The sequence below is a fragment of the Neopsephotus bourkii genome, unplaced genomic scaffold (assembly GCF_033783945.1).
Source record: "Neopsephotus bourkii isolate Nb327-2 ecotype Australia unplaced genomic scaffold, CSIRO-AGI_Nbou_v1 NB_718, whole genome shotgun sequence".
Taxonomy (NCBI): domain Eukaryota; kingdom Metazoa; phylum Chordata; class Aves; order Psittaciformes; family Psittacidae; genus Neopsephotus; species Neopsephotus bourkii.
Window position 1 is genome coordinate 2,543,395 of NW_026901217.1, and position 19,725 is coordinate 2,563,119.

The 19,725-nt window shown below is 40.7% G+C and overlaps 1 protein-coding gene across 3 annotated transcripts in view; it reads left to right on the top strand.

Moving 5' to 3' along the window:
• The first annotated feature begins 2,331 nt into the window (after positions 1–2,331).
• Positions 2,332–19,725, top strand: part of ARHGAP10 (Rho GTPase activating protein 10) — a 166,589-nt gene continuing 149,195 nt past the window's right edge. For all 3 annotated transcript variants that reach the window (XM_061354199.1, XM_061354200.1, XM_061354201.1), the window contains exon 1: positions 2,332–2,663. In XM_061354199.1, coding sequence (XP_061210183.1) covers positions 2,510–2,663 — 154 coding nt within the window. In that variant the 5' untranslated portion in view covers positions 2,332–2,509. The remainder of the gene's footprint in view (positions 2,664–19,725) is intronic.

Below are 19,725 nucleotides of genomic sequence, written 5' to 3' on the forward strand. Positions count from 1 at the left end.
GAAAAGATACAGTTCATAGTTTTGGTTGTAGGAAACCACTATGTTATCTGAATACCAGTAGTGGATAAACAGTGTAGAATAACAACATAATAGTAATTTGCTTCCTTGCTTTATTATTTAAATATAAGTTAAGTGTTTTTATTCTAGGAAAAGTGTTATGTGTACATGTGTATTTGTTAAACTATCATAGCTCCTTTTAGCTGCAGCTAGAATGGAATACATTTTAATTTCACATGATAGAAGTAGGTGTGCCAGTTTCCTTAAGGGGCCTGTCATGGTAGGACAAATCTAAATTTTAGACCTGGTGGTTTCTTCCCATCTGAAAAACTCAGGGCAAAGCTAAACATTCAAATTTTATTTTATTTATATTTAAATTTGAATGTAAGCCACTCCACACAATGCATGCAACCCAATTACTTTACTTAAGTGTAACTATGATAGGGAAATTGCAGTAAATATAAACAAGCATTAAAAATATTATTCTAATCTGAATCCTGAAGACAACTACAGGACAAAGCAAACTATTCATGAAAGGCATATTTACTCTTGCAATGCTGCCCCAGTAATCCAGAGACAAGGACTGTTTGTTATTTAACGTGGGTTTTAAAAAATTCTTTTTGAATGGAGTTTTGAATAGCATAGTAACTTCACAGTTAAATAATATCAGAAAATAAGTATCACAGCAGATAACATGATCTATCAGTAAGGCTGCACAATCGGGGTCTGCTCTGAACAGCACCTCCTGGCTTGCCATGATTTCAGACAAGTCACCTGCACCTGTAAGCAGCGGCTGGTCAGAGGCCACACTCACATTTAAGACTACTTTCAGGAACAGTAATAACTTCCTGGCATCCATGTCAGGCCAGCTCCACTCTGCCTGCCCTTTTCTTTACACAATTGTGCTTCCTTATTTTCCTCATCCACATGAACAATGAAAGCACTACCTTTGCCTTTGGTCACAAAATCCTGGTCTTACTTGAGCTCAGTGACCGCAGTCAGGTGGGTAACACTTGGTCTGGTTTCTGAAGCAGACTCTCTAGTGGATAGTTATTAAAAAAAACCCCTAAATACTGGCAAAATTAAATCCTACCCAATACACTGATTCTACAAACAGGAGTAATTTTAAGTGAGATTCCCAAAATGCCTACCTATTTTCAAATATGACTTCTGCAGGTCAGCACCTGGGATCATAGAGAGGGCAGTTGATAGTAACACTGCTAGTTATCTTTGTGTCAAGAATTTTCTAAAAATTTTAGATACTTCTTTTTAAAAGATAAAAGTAGCTTTTGAAAGGAGAGCTGTATTTTGTCTGGCCAGTGCATACTAGGCTTAACTTTGGGCATAACAATAATAAATTTAAATTAATACAAAGCTTTTTGATTCAAAAGGAGCAGGAACTAACATTAAACTTGCCAAAATACAGAAAATGAAATAGTTTAAAGTGACTCCTGAAGGAAACATTTAGGCATATATTAATGACTGAAATATACAGCCCAAATAATCTACAAAAGCCTATCACTATCCACCAAATCAACGAGAATTGCACTACTATTAAACCCACAAAATTATAGCTAAATGATGTACATATATATATACAAGTATAATATGCCTTCCGAGTTTCCCACTGTTCTTAACCAGAACAATTCAGCAAGAGTCTTCTCTTTAAACAACCTGGTCTAGTGGAAGGTGCTTTTGCCCAAACCATTCTATGATTCTGAAGGTCTTGCTCTGTAGCAGTAATTGTTCATGAGAACCGTTTGTGTTAGCTTTTTAAATGAAGATACAGAGGCAAGGTTGTACCTACTTAGGACTTCACAGCCAGGCACTAGAGCAGAAGTGAGCAATGCCACCTTCACTACCAGCAGATCGCACGGCTGACTCTGAATGAAGCTGCTCAGTACTCCCCTCGGCTGCAGGCTGGCTCTACCGCTTCCTACACTGTTTCCGCGGGGTGACTCATCCACCCGCGGCATCTCAAACCCGGCGGCCTCCCCACCCTGCCAAATAGGGACAGACAACCCGCGGCCTGCTGCTACAAGCCGCTGAGGCTTTTACACCCAACCATATGGCACTGCGCCTGCCCAGGCCCTGCCAAGCCGAACGAGCTGAACCTCGCCGAGGGTAACTCGTGGGGAAGCACCTCACCGCATCTTCCACAAGGGGACGCCGGCAGCGGCTGAGTGGGGCTGCTCTAATAGCAGCTCTCCTAGGGACTAAGCCCCCACCGTTCAGTCTTGTGCAGCCACCTCGGGGCGGGCGGGGGCCGGTGGAGCTGCCGGGAGCTGGGTGTTCCTCTGCTGCGCTGCTCCGCCCTTTACAGGCGAGAGGGCGGTACAGCTTACTTTGCCTTCGTACATGCCCAGCCCTACGCGGGGGGAGTCGCCTCCGCTGCTCTTTGTGGCCGCGGCAGGCGCTTCACCGGGGCGGCGGAGTCTCTTGCGTCTTGGCTGGTGAGGAGATCGCTGCTGGGAGAGGTTCGCAGGTAGGCGAGCCCCGGCGCGGCGCAGCCATGGGGCTGCAACCCCTGGAGTTCAGTGACTGCTACCTGGACAGCCCCTGGTTTAGGGAGCGGGTTAGAGCCCATGAGGCCGAGCTGGAGAAGACCAATAAATTCATCAAGGAGTTGCTTAAGGATGGGAAAAACCTGATCGCCGCCACCAAAAGTGAGTGATGGTTGTGCGGGGAAACGCTGGGTGCTGCGGGGTGGGTCGGGGCCCGGCATCGAGGAGCTTCGCCAGGAAAAATAGTTAGAGAAGCTGTCTGAGAGCTTGCCTGGTGTTCAGGTCTGAGCAATTCCTTCCTTTCTGAGAGGACAGTAAGACATTTTCTTCTGGAGTGTACGTGCTGTACCTTATTCTAGCAAACATCTATGCTTCAGCATATTTGAGAAGTGGAAAGGGGGTTAGATCCTTCCTTACACGTTCCACACTTCTGGAGTTGTCTTTCACCTTTAGAGTGCCCTGGATAAGGGATTTGAAGCTGAGTGGTCTTCCTGGGCCACTTGCGAAGCAGTGCTGCTGTTCAACAGACACTAAAAGACAAATTGAACCAGAGGAAACATAAGGAGGTGTTAAAACCCATTAAACCCCCAGTGGTCAGGATATTGGTCCTTCTTGTGTTTTCTTCTGAAAACACCAGTGTCTAAATTCTTTGAGGATCCTGATTTGTTTATTCCCAGAAAGACAAATGGGATTCATATTTGTTCCAAAAAAAACAAGCTAAAGAAGTGGTCTACATGCAAAGCTAGCTACTCACCTGTCAAAGCTGCATCTTCTGCACAAAGACAGGTTTACCAAAATCTAGTGAATGTAATAACGAATGTAATAAAATAGGTGACTGCCTCTTAGGTAACAGTTCATGGCCATTTTTTTTTGAAAATTGTTTTAGTCTTTTGAACAAAAACTGTTAATAATAACTAAAGTATTTCTCTGTTACTAGAACCAGGTAAATTACAAAAATTACGTCTGTTTGAATTGATTTGTGAGCATCATAAAGCTTTTCTGAATGGCCTATAAAATACAGAATGTAGTAAGTGCTGTGTTGTTCTTAAATATGTGGTAAATGAAGTGACTGCAGTAGAGAATGTGCATTTCCCTCCCTTGGCACGTTCCTTATTTCACTTGTAAAGCAGCAGCTTACAACAAATGTCTTGAGAATTCTTTAGGTGTGAATAACTGATGTGATTGAGTAGATCCCACTTCCAGCTTGACAGACAGCCTTGTAAATGACTTTGCTGCTGCCTGCAGGAGGTTACATTTTGAGAGCTGGGAAGCAGAGGCTGCTGCCAGTCCCTCTAATCGTATGAGTTGTCAGTGCCTTGCAGGACAAACCAGTAACATGATGTGGATCATCTTGTTGGCTCTTTCCCATTCATCTCCTCAGTTGTATGGGAGTGTGTTTTCCACCTGAAACTCAGAAGAATTCTTTTTTTGTTAGTACAGGATTTATACTGCTCTTTTTTTGCCCCCACCTTGTTTGTTAGTTTTAACTTTTGAAAGGGAAAAAGAAGTATCTTCTGCATTTTTTTAATTGTCGAGTTTCCAGTATGAAACAAACTTCAAATGTGTCTTTACACTTTTACGTTTCAGTTGTTTCAAGAATCTGATAGAAAGATAAACAAGACTGGCTCAAAGCTGTCTGTTTCCTGTGTAAGGATTTGAATCACTGAGTTGTCTAGTTCAAGCTAAATACTGGAAGAATGAGTAAACAATAGATCTCTCTTTTCTTATGATGGTTAAATACGTTTAAAAGGAGTACAGAAAGACAGTTTTTTTCCACTGTTAGTGATGAGTAAATACAAGCAGAATACACATACACCTTTTAAAATAGAAATACAGTATTTCTCAGGGGATTCCAGTTCAGTTAATCAAGAGAAGATCAAGGTAGTTTATAAATAACTTCTAGATAGAGTTAGTTTTTCTTCTGTTGAGAGAAACTGGATTTAAAGGTGCCCGGTTGATGAATCCTTATTCTGAAATGTGAAAGGAACTTGAGGGGTTTAGTTCTGAGCTCTTAAAAAAATTTCTGAGATGTAAAGTGTTGAAAGCTAAAGAATACAGTGAATAAGCACTGCCTATTTGCTTTCAAATTCTTCTCCCTGTGTTGGACCAATGCTTGGTCTCTTGATATGAATGTGAGATTTGTTTGAGGCTTTTGAGGATATTTATTTGGAGGCAAGATTTGTGTATAAAGGTATAGCAGGAACTGCCACTTCCTATGAGACCTCAGGGTGGAGTAGGAAGAGTCAGTGCTGGTTTTGATCCTGGGAATCACATGGCAGGTTTGCAAAGTATACTTGAGTACATGCTCATAGCTATTCCATGTGCCTGAAAGCAGAGCTCCCCTCCCCATTTTTGGATTTAGGCTCAGATCAGAGCAGGATTATATTTGGATCGGACATAGTGACTTTGTAATGGGTTCATGATGATAGAAGATGGAGAAGCCACTGAAAGAGAAGAATTGAGTTCCTTAAGAAGCTTTCAAGGGGTGACCTGTATGCAGTGCACATCTAAGGAAAGCCTAGCCAAAGTCTGGTAGGAGAGGATGCCCCATATGGGCCTTTTGTCTAAAATGCATCATATAGCCTTCCATTAAGTCAACACCATCTACTGCTACGTGGGCACCACAGTATTCAAATGCTCTTACCACTTGTGCTAGAACGCAGAGTAGCCACCTTCCTCTAACTGCACCCTTATAAACTTGCTAGCCAGCAGCCCCATTGAGTAGCTTTAATGGGGGAAGGCCTGTCCCTCATTGTGTTGATGTCTCTATTTCAACTGAGTGCAGGATAACAGCTCCTGTGCTGCCAGGTTTTGAGTTGTTAGCTCAGTTCTGTGAGGTCTCGGCCATTGCACTGGTGCAGTAGAGGAGGAAAACAGACTCAGTGCTGGTCTCTTTAGGCAGTGCAGCGTGCTCAGGCTTCTGGTGACTATTTTTAATTGCTATTTTTGTTTTATATTTTTTTACAGAAGAGTTATTCCTTGCACTCTTCCAGGCAGAATGCAGAACAAGAACTGTATTTCTTTTATCTGTAGAAAGAATTTGTTGGAATATACAGAGTTACGGATAATTGTTACTGAAGAATGCTGGTCAACTCCAGGGAGTATTTCTGCATTTGTGAAGGGGGAGGTGTTACTAGTCACTGGTCATTTACAAGTTTGCCATCAAGAAGTTAAGCAGACAGGAAATCTTGTCAGCAACAGGAATAAAGTCATTCCCAAATCCGATCTCTGACCTAGCAGAATAAGGCTGACTCTTTTAATGAAGTTGACTGAAGAACCTAATTCAAACACAAGACTCAGATGTCTGAGTTGGCCAAACACTTATTCTTGGCCAGTTCTCTTAGCATGTGGTGGTTGGTGGTTGATCTCTCAGGTGTACTGGTCTAGATAGGTTTTTTTGCCTGACATGGTATGGATATTATGTAAATGTAAAGGCTGTTATAATCCACATAAATAGTACAGCATAAAACCCACTCAAATCACTTGAGCCATAGTGCCTTTTTTTTTCCTTAAACACTAATTGTCCATTTTTTTAAGCTTTCCTTAGTATAATCTGCACTTACGAAACCGCTTAGCTGAACATGTAACATGTGCCAGCTCTTAAAGCCTTAGGAATTTGCTGCAGCAAAAATGTTGTTCTACTGACACTCCAGTACACGTCAGAGAAGCAAGGTAAAACAGTTAATATAGGACTTATTAATAACTTCTAGGAAAGAAATAGATTTTCACTAGATTTAGAAAGAAACTGAAGACAGAATAAAACCTAATGTCATTCTTACTTAAGAAGGGGGGGTGGGGAGGGAGGAGAAGGGAGCTCTCACACTGTGAGAGTGGCTTAGTTTAACTTGTGTGCAGAGTTTACTAAATCAACAGTGTATAGTTAGGACACTATCTTTGTTTAATTCACCTTGAATACAATGACAGCTGTAAATTAATAAGTCTTCACATGTAGAGTTTTAGTAGGCTGTTTTAGCTTTCAGTTAGTACCTCAAAATGAGCTTTATTTCTGTTACAAGGCGTGCTTTAGGTGTGATAAGAGTAAGCAAAAAAAATACTCTTGAGATTGAAATTTGAAATAGACTCTGCTTAGATAAACATTACTGCTAGGGCAGTTCTAGATCCTGTGTCCCAGAGGCTATTGAGCAGTATGTAACTTTAATAAATACCCCATTTCTATTGGAACTCAGCTCAGAAACTGAAATGTTAGAAAGCTAAGGCAGACGGGTACTTTGGGGCCCATCTAATACAGGTTTCCCTGAAGGAAGAACTGCTTACAATAATGTTGCTTTTCCCTTCCCTTTGAGGTAATTGCCACAACTAGCATGAAATTAACTAAGACAGTACTTTTTTTTTTTAATTTTTTTTTTTAGGTTTTTTTTTTTTTTTTACTTTTTGTAGGTAAAGCTACTTTTGTAAAAGGCTCAGCAAAGTGCTTTCTTTTAAGAAATACTGGGCAGAACATTGTGTTTGGCTCCACCCAAAGTAGAGCATTCATTACTGTGTCAGTAGCTATAAAAAGTGTCAAGCTCATTCTGTGGAGGATGCCAGTTTGTCATCTTGAGTCATGTCTTTTCAGCTTGGATATTTAACTACCTCCGTTACCTTCTTTGTCCTGTAGATGTTCCACTGTTGTTTTTTTTCTGTATTAAAAGTAGGACATTGTGTTAGTGAGCTACAAACAGTGATTTCAGAAAAAAAGAATTTTCATGAATTTACATGGGTTTTCTGAGTGCTAAGAGATGTGACAGGCTGTTGAATGAAGTCATTCTGTCTTCTAATCAGTTGGGGGAATACATCATATTTTCAGTTTTAGATAGATGGTGCAAACGGGCATTAAAGAGAACAGCAGTGATTAGCATCATTGTCAGTCTTCGGGAGAAAACCAATAGAAATAAGTGGAGTGGTTTGTAGTTTTTAGAGAAGTTGTCTGGTAAAACATGTTGGAAAGGTTTTTCCTGATGCTTTTTTTAATGACAACTCTTTTAGAATTTTTTGAAACTTGAGTTTTACAGAGTCTGAATCCATCTTAAGGAGCTGGAAAAAAGGATGGATTTGCTATACAGTCTGTGAAATGCAAACAGCTGCTTGAAATTAAATAAAGAAAAATCGGCCTACTGCTAAGGCTGCAGGTGTGCACTGTTCCTAACCTTATCCTATGCTTGCCAACTCTGTACTGCAGAAATACTGCACATTTTAACAAGCAGATCTTATAACACTGATACCATTTCTTAATTCAGTCTAAAATGTTTCATGTTTTGATAGAGTGGGTTGTGGCTTTTGAGATAATTTTTATGACTTGTTTATATCTGATGGGGTTTTCTTATGTGTCAGATGCCACTTTTCTGAGTTTCCAGACCACGTTTGCTGTTCTGTGGTAGTTGTTCTTGAGATGTTACAAGATGGTCAGTGTTTTGATTATCTTTTAAAAGTCTTCATGCTGTTGAGTTGGCAGATTAAGTTATCTTGAGCCTTCTGGAATGTCTACTGAGTGTATAATAATATATGATCAAACGAGCTTGGGCACATATTAGCAGAACAGTTTAAGAAACTGCTGTTCAAAGAATTTAACATCTCTGCTGGTGGTTGCTGCCACCCACTGTAGTTTTCTGCTTTTATCAGCACCCAAAATCTGTCTTGCTGCTAGGTCAAATCCATCTTCTTTTCCGGGTTTAAAGTAAGCCATCACATTTTGCAATGAGTTGAGATAGGCGCATGAGTGCTATCCCAGCAGCTCCTGTGAAGCTTGTGCCTTCTGAGTGTAACACTGATAGAAGAGAGGGTGGTTGCAGTGGCTGCAATTTAAAATGCCCTATATTATTCATCTGTGATAGGTGTATGCCTGATATCCAACATGCATGCTTAGATATCTCACTGGGAAAGAAGGCACTGGAAAGGGAAATCTGTGGCTGGGTTTATGCTAACCTCAAATTCTTTTTCTAAACAGGTATTTTTCGCAGTTTTTGACAGACAACCTCAATGTCAGGGTGCCACTTTTCCTTACCTACCTGCATCTAGGGATGGAGCTTCTCACAGCCACCCTGTTATTTGTGAATGCCTTTTACTCTTTGTTTCCTTTCCTTGTTGTTCTTTCCCCTTCTGTGTGTGTGTTCGTCTTTCAGGATAAAAATAGAGAGAAAACATCCCAGCCCTCACAAGCAACGTGGCCATCACAGGCCAAGGCCAAATCAGAAGTTTCTGTAAATCATTCATGCTGGGGTTGTCCTCTGTGGGAAAGGAGCACTGGGAGGCGAAAAAAAAATAGATGGAAAGTCACAGGATTATTACACAGATTGCAGTTTCACTACTGCCCTTTGAATAATATCCTGTTGTAGCCTGTTTAGTGGGGAGGACTGGGCAGGTGGAGGTTACCAGCTCATTAGGTCACAGAGAAGGTTTTGTCTCTTAATAGATCTGGTTGTTACAGATTCCCTTAGTTCTCTACAGCTTTTGTATATATACCTGTCTGGTTGGACTGCTTGTCCTTGAAGAGGAATTAAAAAAAATGCTTTGTTTAATTTGGCGAGGAAAATCGAGTACCCAGGGTAGAAACTGAACTGGACTGTGTGTGTCAGATCTGGACCTTGGAGGACGTTGTAGCCTGTGTGGTATCCAGTAGGTTCACAGCCACCTTGTTGCTGGCAAGTAGTTTTTTTTGAGCTTTGAAATTTGTATGTTTCCTCCATTGGGCATGGTGGGGAGTCTGAAGTCTGTATTGCACACTTGTAGTGTTTCAGCCTAAAGAACAATGAGGTTGTAATGTGTCAAATCTCAAAATTTTGTGCCTTTTCCCAAGCAGAACACCTTGGTTTTGCTCGTTTGTCTTAATCTGTGATTTTCCCAGTCATTAGAAAGAGTCGCATGCCTTGAAAAATATAAGTAACATTTGAATGTACTTGCAATGGAAAAAAAATGATAAAGAAGAGTTGTAGATGATTTAAACAAAAATATGATTGCTTAGAAAATGCTTCTTCAAAAAAAGCTGACTGTCTCACACACAGGTGTAGGCAGCATGCTGCCAGATCACTGAAGACACAAGAAAAACCTTTCAAAATCTCATTTTGGAAGCAGGTCACTGTTCTTAGAAATCCGTCACACGACTGATTTTGTAGTTTATGTGGATTAGTGGACTGTGAACACTGTGTTTTAGCCTCTGAAGTACATCAGGACTCTGAGAACAAAACAGTGTAGTTTTACATTGTCAATTTTTGTCCTGTTAAAAGATCAGGTTGTATGCTCTTCCTGTTGAAAAGGCCTGAACCAATTGTCAAGCTCAGTTACAAGGTGAATAACTGTTTCTCCAAAGCTTCTGTCTGTTCAATCCTTCAGCCTGAAACCTTTAATGTAACAAAGCTGACTTTCTTCCAGTCTGCTCTAAAACACTTGCTTGGTGGCAATATTACTGTTCATCTGTTGTGACTCATTTACCTTTATAATTTCAGTCATTTCAAAACAGACAGTTCAGATTTATTTTGTGCCTTTTGCCTAACTGTTCCTCTGTCCCAGCAGATTCAGCACCTTTTCTGAGAGAAATAAACCTACCTGGATCTAATGCTAAAAACAGTCTGCAAACACTCGTCTCTCCAACGACCAGTTTGTTGTTTTTTGTTTAACAAAACACATCTGTGTCTACCAACACCACTATTGTTCTTTGCATGTAGTTCTGTAGGTTGCACTTGAGGGGAACCGCTGCCCTCTTTGAGGGGTAGGACACTAGCTAGTGAAGCATGACAGTTTATTGTTGCCATTTGCTTCACTTTACTACACTCTTTTGCTATGTTTTATGGAGGGATGTGGCTAAGCTCCAGATATTCAGCTTACGTTTTTGTGTAGTTAATATAATGAACTAAGGAAATGTCTGTGTTACAGCCTTGAATCTCGTGTAGGAATTTCGTCCTTTGTTCAGATGAACTTTGCTGAGGGCCTTGAGCAAAACCAAAGGAGATGTGAATCTAGGTAAGATAGGATACTATGGTTTCTGAACAGCTGAAATGTGTTCTCTGTCTTGGAAGGACTTATCCGTTGCAGAGCCCAAGCGCCTGAGGACTGCTGGTCATTACCTTTAGGTAGGGCTCAAGTAGTGTAACCTCCTCCGAGAGAATTGAACACTGGAAATGCCCTCCTGGCCTAGTAATTGTGATGGACAAAATAAATTTAACAAACAGAGGTCCTTCAAGCTACTGTGTGAGATGCAAATAGTATTTTGAAAATGTAGCTTTGAAACTCAACATAAATGATTCTTTGTGTTCACTTATCTGGAAATTTTACTTCCATTTTTCCCTTCCTGCCTCCATGAACTACTTTTGTGTCTGCAAATGTGTCTTAGGTATGAATTTGTCTAGTTTAGTTACAAAAATACCTTGTATTTGGTGCAACCTAATTTGTATTTTATATAGGGCAATTTGTTTTTAATTGCTGCTGCAGGTTGTTGTCAGCCCTATAGTGGCTATAGTGGACATGGTTCTGCAAGGTGAGCGAAACTAGAGGGGTGAAATTTCGTCTTTTATGCAACTAAAAAATTATCTGGAGGCAAACAGTACAGTTTGCATTCCCCTTCCTGCAGAGTCCAAAAAAGTGTGGGGTTTTTCCCAGTTCTGAAAAGAAATTGGGAAGAAATACTGGACTTCTGGAGTTGGCGCTTTTTTTTCAATATGTGTAAAATGTGAGTATACATTGGATTTTTTTTTTTTGCAAGGAATGTTCTTAATATTTTTATGTTAGTATATTAAGCCATACAGTATTTGCTTTATTTTTAAAGGGAAAAATTTGAATAAGATCTAGTGTGATTGTTCTGTAATATAGAAACAGGATAACCATAGAAGTAACCTGAATGGAAATAAAAACAGGAGCGGCTGAGTGCCAGCAACCCCTTGACCATAAGTCTGCAGGCAGCTGTGCCAGAAGTCTGTTCCATTACACTTTTGCATTGTGTAATACAGTTTATGTAATTTGAGATGTGTAGATGCTGCTCATTACCACTTCTCTCCAAAATGTGACCAAAGCTTTGTACCTGCCTGCCTTTGAATTAGAGTAACACCGCTGGTGCTCTGTAATGTCTGTTTGGTTCTCGGGTGATGGATATACATGTGGACTGCACCTGCTTGATGCTTCCGTTTTTTTTGTTTTTTTTTTTTTGCTTGTCCTCAGACCAGGAATATGTGAGCCCCACAGAATGAGGGAGGAAGAGCTAATCCTCGAAATTCTTTACTGTGAGGGTGGTGAGGCACTGGAATGGGTTAGCCAGGAAAGTTGTGAATGCTCCATCCCTGGCCGTGTTCAAGGCCAGGCTGGACAGAGCCTTGGGTGACATGGTTTAGTGTGAGGTGTCCCTGCCCGTGGAAGGGGGGTTGGAACTAGATGATCTTAAGGTCGTTTTCAACCCTAGCTATTCTATGTTCTATGATTATATAGATCACTACTTACTCTTTTGGTAACTCACTTGAATGGTTTGTAATAGGACATGAAAAATAAAAAAAGAGCATGTAGCAACAGCTTTTTATTTGCGCTAGACAGTTAGACTGTTCTGTTAGACAGATACTAGGCAGCAAACAAGTAAATTAAATTAATGGAATGTTGACATGTCTTCATCCCTTCATCCGAAGCCAAAAGAAGTTTAGCCTTTCATGTAAATGGATAATTTTGTGGTATGGAAATAGAAAGCTGTGTCTAGAGAAGTGACTTTGTGAACAGCTTTAGGCAAGCCCTTCACCTTTTTGTCTTTCTGTCATTATTCAGGCTATTGCATCAAACTTGGGACATTTATCTATAAAGCATTTCACAAATACTGAAATGTTATAGAGAAGGGTTGTGTATTGGTCCCTTCTGTGTTACACAAGACTGCACTCACTGCTCTTTTTCTGTAGTTGAATTGAGCAGTAGTTACAAACTTTTCTTTAACCCTCTTCCAGTGAAATAGCTTAAAATAGAATCTGATAGGGGAATGTGCTGTATTTTCCTGCAGTTGTGTTTTAAACGTCTCAGTATACGGCAGGCATGGCACTATGAACTCAGAAAGCAGCTGTTCTGCCTTTGCCATGCAGATTATTCAAGTGGAAATTTAAGTCAGCAGTTTGGCTTTTCTAAGGTTTTGGAGCGTATCGTCACTCACTTTTTTTTATAGAAAGTATCCATATGTGAATCAAAAAACTTAAGTATGTCAGCCTTGTTGTTGTTGTGCTCTGGGACATACTACAATCCACTTAAGATTTGTAAAGTTATTGTAAAGCTTGCTTCATTGAGAAGGTTGTTTTTTTTCTCTCCTCACTGTAGCTTTTGTTTGTAGTTCTAAGTGTTCCTAAAGAAGACGGCTTTGATACCTTATTGAGAATTAGTTTGGCATTATTACTGTCAATGCATTTTAAACTAAAATTAGTAGTTAAGACGTCAGGCAAGAAAAGTAGCAGTGTTTGGATGGAGCAAGCAACTGGACCACAGTAGCAATTAATGTTAGCTCCTCCCTTCCCTTTTCTCTCTGGTATAGAGAAAAATTTCTTTAAATGGAACTTGACAGTGTTTGTAAGCAGCATGTAATAAAAACAAACAAGCAAAGACTCCCCTGAAACTCAAATCTCTGCTGCCCTAAAAGCATCAAACAAAATTCAAATAATTCTATCAGCGTTTGTTTCGATTTCAATCCTTTTATAAATAAAGCTTTCTCTATATGTTTATTCTGTTCCTGTTGTGATAGCTGTGATTTGCTTGCTTCAAAATTTAGTATTTTGAAAGCTTGTGAGCAGGCAGAAGGGGTTGTATGCTTTTGATTTCTCAGATTTGAAAGTAAATACTGTGAAAAGCATTTATCGTTAAGTAAAGAGAATTACCTTTTGAGTAAGGATGCTGTTCTTAATAGATGTTTGTTTGGTCCCGTCTCCCCCCCCTCAGTTTATTTTCTAAATATGGAAAATTCCTGGATTTTAATAGTGCTCGGGAGATTATCTCACATTTCATGAGGACATTATTGAATGGCCTTATTGAAACATTGCTTCCTGGGCACTATTATTAGCGTAGTAGCTGCGAGAGATATGAGCAGCTGCTGAGTATCATTCTGAGTGCTTGGGTGAGTGGGTTGGAGTGGCATTCCCAGAGTGACAAGCAGAGGCACTGAGGGATGCTAGGAAGGAATTTTGCTTAGAAAATAGTTGAACTTAGCTCAGTGGTTTGCACTTCTTTTTTTTTTTTTTTTTTTCTCCATCTCCCTTCTGAAAGGTCCTAGTACTGTGATTTTTTAGATTATTCTTGCCCAGCCTGCAGGAGATGGCTGCCTCCTCCACCCGAAGTGATGCCTTTAGCTGCCTGTGCTGGTGAAAATTTCTAGAGCAAGCCTATGTGAACATTCTAGTTTTAATATTAAGGACGAGCAGGAAAGGCCCAGTAGCATGGGCTTTAGTACATGCTAGCATGGGGACATGCTCAGGGCACCTAAGAATGCTTGGGATAGAGCTACGTGAATAAAGCCTGAGTCAAGCCCTCTTTGAACTTGCTAGGCTGTGGAAAAAGATATGGCTTAGATTTTTTTAAAAATATTTTTCCTTTGCTTCCATGCATCTCTAATTGCTCTTTCTACTGAGTAGTAATTTATTGAGTAGGAATGATTTACTCGAAGATGAAGAACAGAATGAATGCTATCTGGTGGTAGCATTGCTACGGGCTGCTGGTATTACAGAGGAGAGGGTTATCTGCTGGCAAGTTAATGAGAAAACCAATAAGAATGTTATTCCTAGGCTTTTAATTTTTTTCCTTCTTTTTCTTTCCCTAGAGTTAACTGCTGTGTCTCCTATTTGCATCCCTCCCTTACAAAACCTCCAGTGCCGCCAATGTCAGTTGAATTTTTACTCACAGGAGAGCAATTCAGAGGGGAAAATGGGGCTTTCCTAGCTCACTAAAATAGCAGATGGAATACACTGATGTTAATAATCAGTAATGTCAGCAAAAGACAGCATGTCAGCTCTCTTCTGAGGAGGGCTGGGGTTTCTTGTAGTTCTGTTTTTCTTTTTTTGAAGTTAATTGCTTACTTGCAGTTGCTTTGTTCCAGAGAAGGACCCATTATAATGCTCTTTAGTGCAGTTTTCTTCAGCCTTTTCAGATGAAGAATTCTCTCATCTTTTCCCGGGAAAAGAAAAAACAAACAAACCCAACCAAAACAAAAATCCCCTTACTATTTTGTAAAACATTGCAATACTGCTGTGGTAGCTTTCATTTATTGAGCATTATTGAGTGAATTTGAGCATTTGTTTTCCTTTTCCCCTCTGATTTTTGTTTGCTTAAACCTGTTGCTGGGTTTGGTTTCTGGCAGTCACTTCACAAATTATCTTTTGATGCTTTCTGGATCAAAGCCCACGAGAACATTTTAGTTGTATGTTCAGTAAAGGGAGTTGAGAATGCCTTGGTATCAGTAAACAGTCTAATTTTGGTTTGTTTTCTGAAGTTGTGATAATATTTGTCTGTGAGATGGTTAATGTGTTTTGGAATGGTTTTGATCATGTTAAGATCCATAGTTAGTCTTGTAAGTGGGTAATGAATGTGATGGGGAGAATTGAGAGTTGTTGCTCTAAAGAAAAAAAAGAAGCATGTCTGTCTGGCAGTGGAGCACCTTGTCCATGAGCTGCTTTTTGCTGATCAGCACGCTTGTAGTAAGCCTGGATAAAGCCCTTCCCAAATCTTTGTTCGTGAAGTCAAGCCATCATCCTCATCATCGTATCCTTCTGTGTGCTGTTAATGATATGAATTTATTAAGGAGATATGTACAGGAAATGTCAGCAGGAAAATTTAAGGTGAGGTTGCTTACTTATTATCAGCTAAGTCATAACTCATTGAGAATTCTTGGTTTCCGGTGTTCTATTTGTAGCATTACTTTATGTAAAGTATGTACTCTTTAAAATGCATAAACGCTACATTAGTCTTAAATAAGCAAACAAACCTCTTAACCTATATAGCACTTGGGGGGGTGGGGGGGGCAAGGGGGGTGGAAGAGATCCAAAGTGCTTAAAGCCTTTTAGATGCCAGCCTTTCAACATCCTGCTGCAAAGTGGGTTGGGCTGATAGTTCTGTTTACAGATGGGTGAAGTGAAAGACCGGGTGATTAGATGAGATTGCACATCAAGTCTTTATTGGAGGCAGAGTTAGTTATTAGGAGGCCCTGACATTTAGCCTTATTACCTGTGCATTAGAATAGTCTGTTTAGTAAGACAGCTTGCAGATGTTGGGATTGTATTGTGAATTGGTGGCAGTTTCAGACTAGCAGTTCAATTCCTTAAGCAGTGATCAGAACTGTTTTGGTGTAGGTGATTGGAGATTAGAAGATACTGTGATTTTAAATGCTCAGTTTTAGCATGAAGTCATGTTAAATATTGCAAAGCAGTGTCTGCATCTGTTGCTGTCTGAAATGTGAAGGACTTGAGGCTGTGCTTACCTTGGTGCACAAGGGCTTCTGCTGGCTGGAAATATATCCCAAATCCAGCACTCAGTTCCAGTACTACATCTAGGCAGACAATAATCTGCAGATGCTGTACATAGTACAGTGGTTTTGGCTTATGCAAATCTGGCCTTATACCTCGTGGGCCTTTCTGGCTAAAGATGCAGGTGCCTATCCCACCCTGTGCATATGCCAACCCTGCTGCTGGTGCTGACAGTGGTCCTTAGTTTAGTCCTGCCTCCCCACTCCTAGTTTGTTCAGTATGCCTCGGGTGGAGGCGTAGCCAGCTACACCCTTCCCAGCTTACTGATAGTTTTGGCTCACTTTTCTCCTTTTCCTATCTCAGTGATCCTATCAACTCAGTGTCTGTCCTAACAGATGGTTAATACTGACACCAGTGCTAAATTTAGCCCTAAATTGCTCCTTCTGGACCCATCCTTAGTCCTAATTTGGTGACTGCAGCCTTTAGCAGTTACAGGCCAGGAAAGGAAATTTTCCCTGCAGATGCTAACATCTCTCATCATTTGGCAAACCCTCGCTGAACCAAGCCATGCATATTCTTGCTGGCTGCTACCCAGGCCTAAAAGTAATTGACTGAATTTTGGATCCTTCTCTTTCTGAATCTTGACAATGGTAACAAATAACAAATAAAAATTATCTGAAAAAACTGCAAGTGAATCCTGACTCAGGTCTTGCCCTAACACAAAGCAGGTGACTCCCACTGAACTAAAATTTAAACCTAATTTGCTTAGTTTCAGTTTCTTACATTGATTAATTATGGAAAAACATCTTCAATTAGAGTAACATGAATCTTTAGAAACCAGGATTGAAGATTATAAATTGTATGTAAAACCAGTGTGGCTTTTGTTTACAGCAGTGGGAGAGAAATGACAAAGTGGGAATCAAGAGTGATTCTGATAAGAAAAAATATGGTTTTTCTTTTTCATGTGCTTGCTGACTGGTGCTTAATCGTAAGTTACCAATACTCAGAAAGTTCATAATATTTAGGATGATTTGGTATTAGTAGGCTCACTTGCCTTATAAAGCACTTTTTTTAAATCTCTGTTACTAATAAGGGGAAGAGGATGGTTGTGCTGTGAGTTGACATCAGACCAAGAACGCAAGAGAACTGTTTATACAGAGGTTCCTGTTTGCAGTTGCCACTTTGGGATTTGGTCTCTGAATTGAGACAGATAGCTGGGGAAGATTCCACCCTCCTAACCTTATACGAGAAAGAAAACATGAGTGCTTTTCCTTTCTTTTTGTATCTATATTCCTAAGTGTATGTGAACGATTCTCTGTCTTGATGGTACTTTGTTTAAAGTTTTAAATCCATTATCTACTGCTGTACTTAAGTGTCTTTTACAGAGAGAACTTAATTTCTGTGGGAAAAACTCTGTTAATTTACCAGACTGTAATTAGTCTGTAATTTTCTGCCCTCAGTTCTATATAAACTATGCAACTGTGAACATTGTTCAACACTTAACCTTACTAACTTTTATTCCCAGGCTGGTCTTTAGTATGCTTTCCCTTTAAATAAATATGAGATCAAATCACTTGTTTTGAAATAGGGGGCTATGCCTGAGAAAAGCTGTGATGTTGTGTTGTGGGTTTTAGCCACAGGAACAGAGAGGTCTTTGCAAAGGAGTGAGTCTGACCACCTTTCTATTTTTCTTCAAAGGTTTCCTTTCAAACTTGTCTCTTTTTGACATCCCAGTGCAAGTCTTCTCTTGCATCACCCTGCCGGCATGCAGTACTGTTCTGAGCATTCCTGTGGTCAGTAACATATATTAATACAAGTTGCACTTCCAGGTTTGAAAAAAGAAGTACTTGAGATGTATTGAGGGCCTGTGTTCATCTAGATGTGCATTTACATTCTGAGCCTTGCACATGCCAACTGCAAAACTGTGATAGTAGAAGGTAGAAAAATTCTGCTGGAGTGTCTAGAGGAAGAGCTAATGTTTTGCAATGCTGTGCGTGGGGTTAGATGTTACCTCTTGCTGTCAGTGCAAACTCTCTGGTCCTCAGTTAATATAACTTTGTAAAGGGCCAGAGCCTGTCCATGAAAGACTTTGTCCTGTGCTGAAGGTTTTGGTTCAAAGTGGCAGGCACTGGAACTCCTTCCTCCTTCTCCTCAACCTTTTTGCCATCCCCATCCTCCTCTTGGCTTTCAGGACTTCTGTCTGGTTTAGTGACGTAGTATCTTGTGTGTATAATGCTTAAATGTATGTTTAAATGCTTTCGTGCTGTATACATTTGAATTTTAGTGTTACTATGCTATTAGTACATCACCTGTCATTAGCACAAACAGGTTGGCTGTTAGACCCTGGGTGTGGGGATGTCTCACAACCTCTATGTGACTAACAACTGCAGAGCTGTGCTTCCTAGTGTTTGCTCTCGTGTGTCCTTGAAGACTGTTTGGTTTCCCTGCCTGGTCTGCCTCTTCTGGAAGATATAGCTTTTGTTTCTATTTAAATAATTATTTGTATAATCTCTCCCTTCTGTGTACAGAAGCAAAGGAGTTGAAGCATAAATTGTAGCAGAACTTTTATTGTAAGGTCTCTGGAGACAGTGGGTATTGTGCTTCCCTGTCTTGCATGCATGAAGATGCAGCATGTATCCTGCCCACTGTAGTGGACTCTTGCTTAGTCAGATGTGCCTGTATGAGCCCTTGATTTATTTCCTTGTGCTCTTATGGTAGACAATTATGCTTGAAATATTGCCTGAACTTGTAATCACTTTGGGTGGGTATTTCTGCCTGAAAACCATGGTAATATGAATAATGTTCATATAGTCATTCTATGAGCTCCTGCTGGTATTTTTAAATATGTGTGTGTGTGTTTCATCCTGGTATTTATGCACCCCTCATCACTGATGGGAAACAAACAGAAGAAAAATATACTAACCAGAGAAACTTGTGATTCAGTTTATATACCTTCTTTCATAGAATCATTGAAATGTTAGGGTCGGAAAGAACCTTAAGATCATCAAGTTCCAACCCCCCTGACATGGGCAGGGACACTTCGCACTAAACCGTATTACCCAAGGCCTCGTCCAGCCTGGCCTTGAACACTGCCAGGGATGGAGCATTCACAAACTCCCTGGGCAACCTATTCCAGTGCCTCACCACCCTAAGAGGAAAGGATTTCCTCCTTAAATCCAATCTAAACTTCTCCTGTTTAAGTTTTAACCCATTACCCCTGGTTCTATTACTACAATCCCTAATGAAGAGTCCATCCCCAGCATCCCTTAGGCCCCCTTCAGATACAGGAAGGCTGCTATGAGGTCTCTACGCAGCCTTCTCCAGGCTGAACAGCCCCAACTTTCTCAGCCTGTTTTCATACGGGAGGTCTTCCAGTTCCCTGATCATCTGCGTGGCCCTCCTCTGAACTTGTTCCAACAGTTCCATGTCCTTTTTATGTTGAGGACACCAGAACTGCGCACAATACTCCAAGTGAGGTCTCACGAGAGAAGGGTAGAGGGGCAGGATCACCTCCTTGGACCTGCTGGTCACGCTCCTTTCGATGCAGCCCAGGATACGGATGGCTTTCTGGGCTGTGAGTGCACACTGAAGCCGGCTCATGTTCATTTTCTCACTGACCAGCACCCCCAAGTCCTTCTCTGCAGGGCTGCTCTGAATCTCTTCTCTGCCCAACCTGTAGCTGTGCCTAGGATTGTTCCGACCCAGGTGTAGGACCTTGCACTTGTCATAGTTAAACTTCATGAGGTTGGCATCAGCCCACCTCACAAGCGTGTCAAGGTCCCTCTGGATGGCATTCCTTCCCTCCAGCGTATCAACCGAACCACACAGCTTGG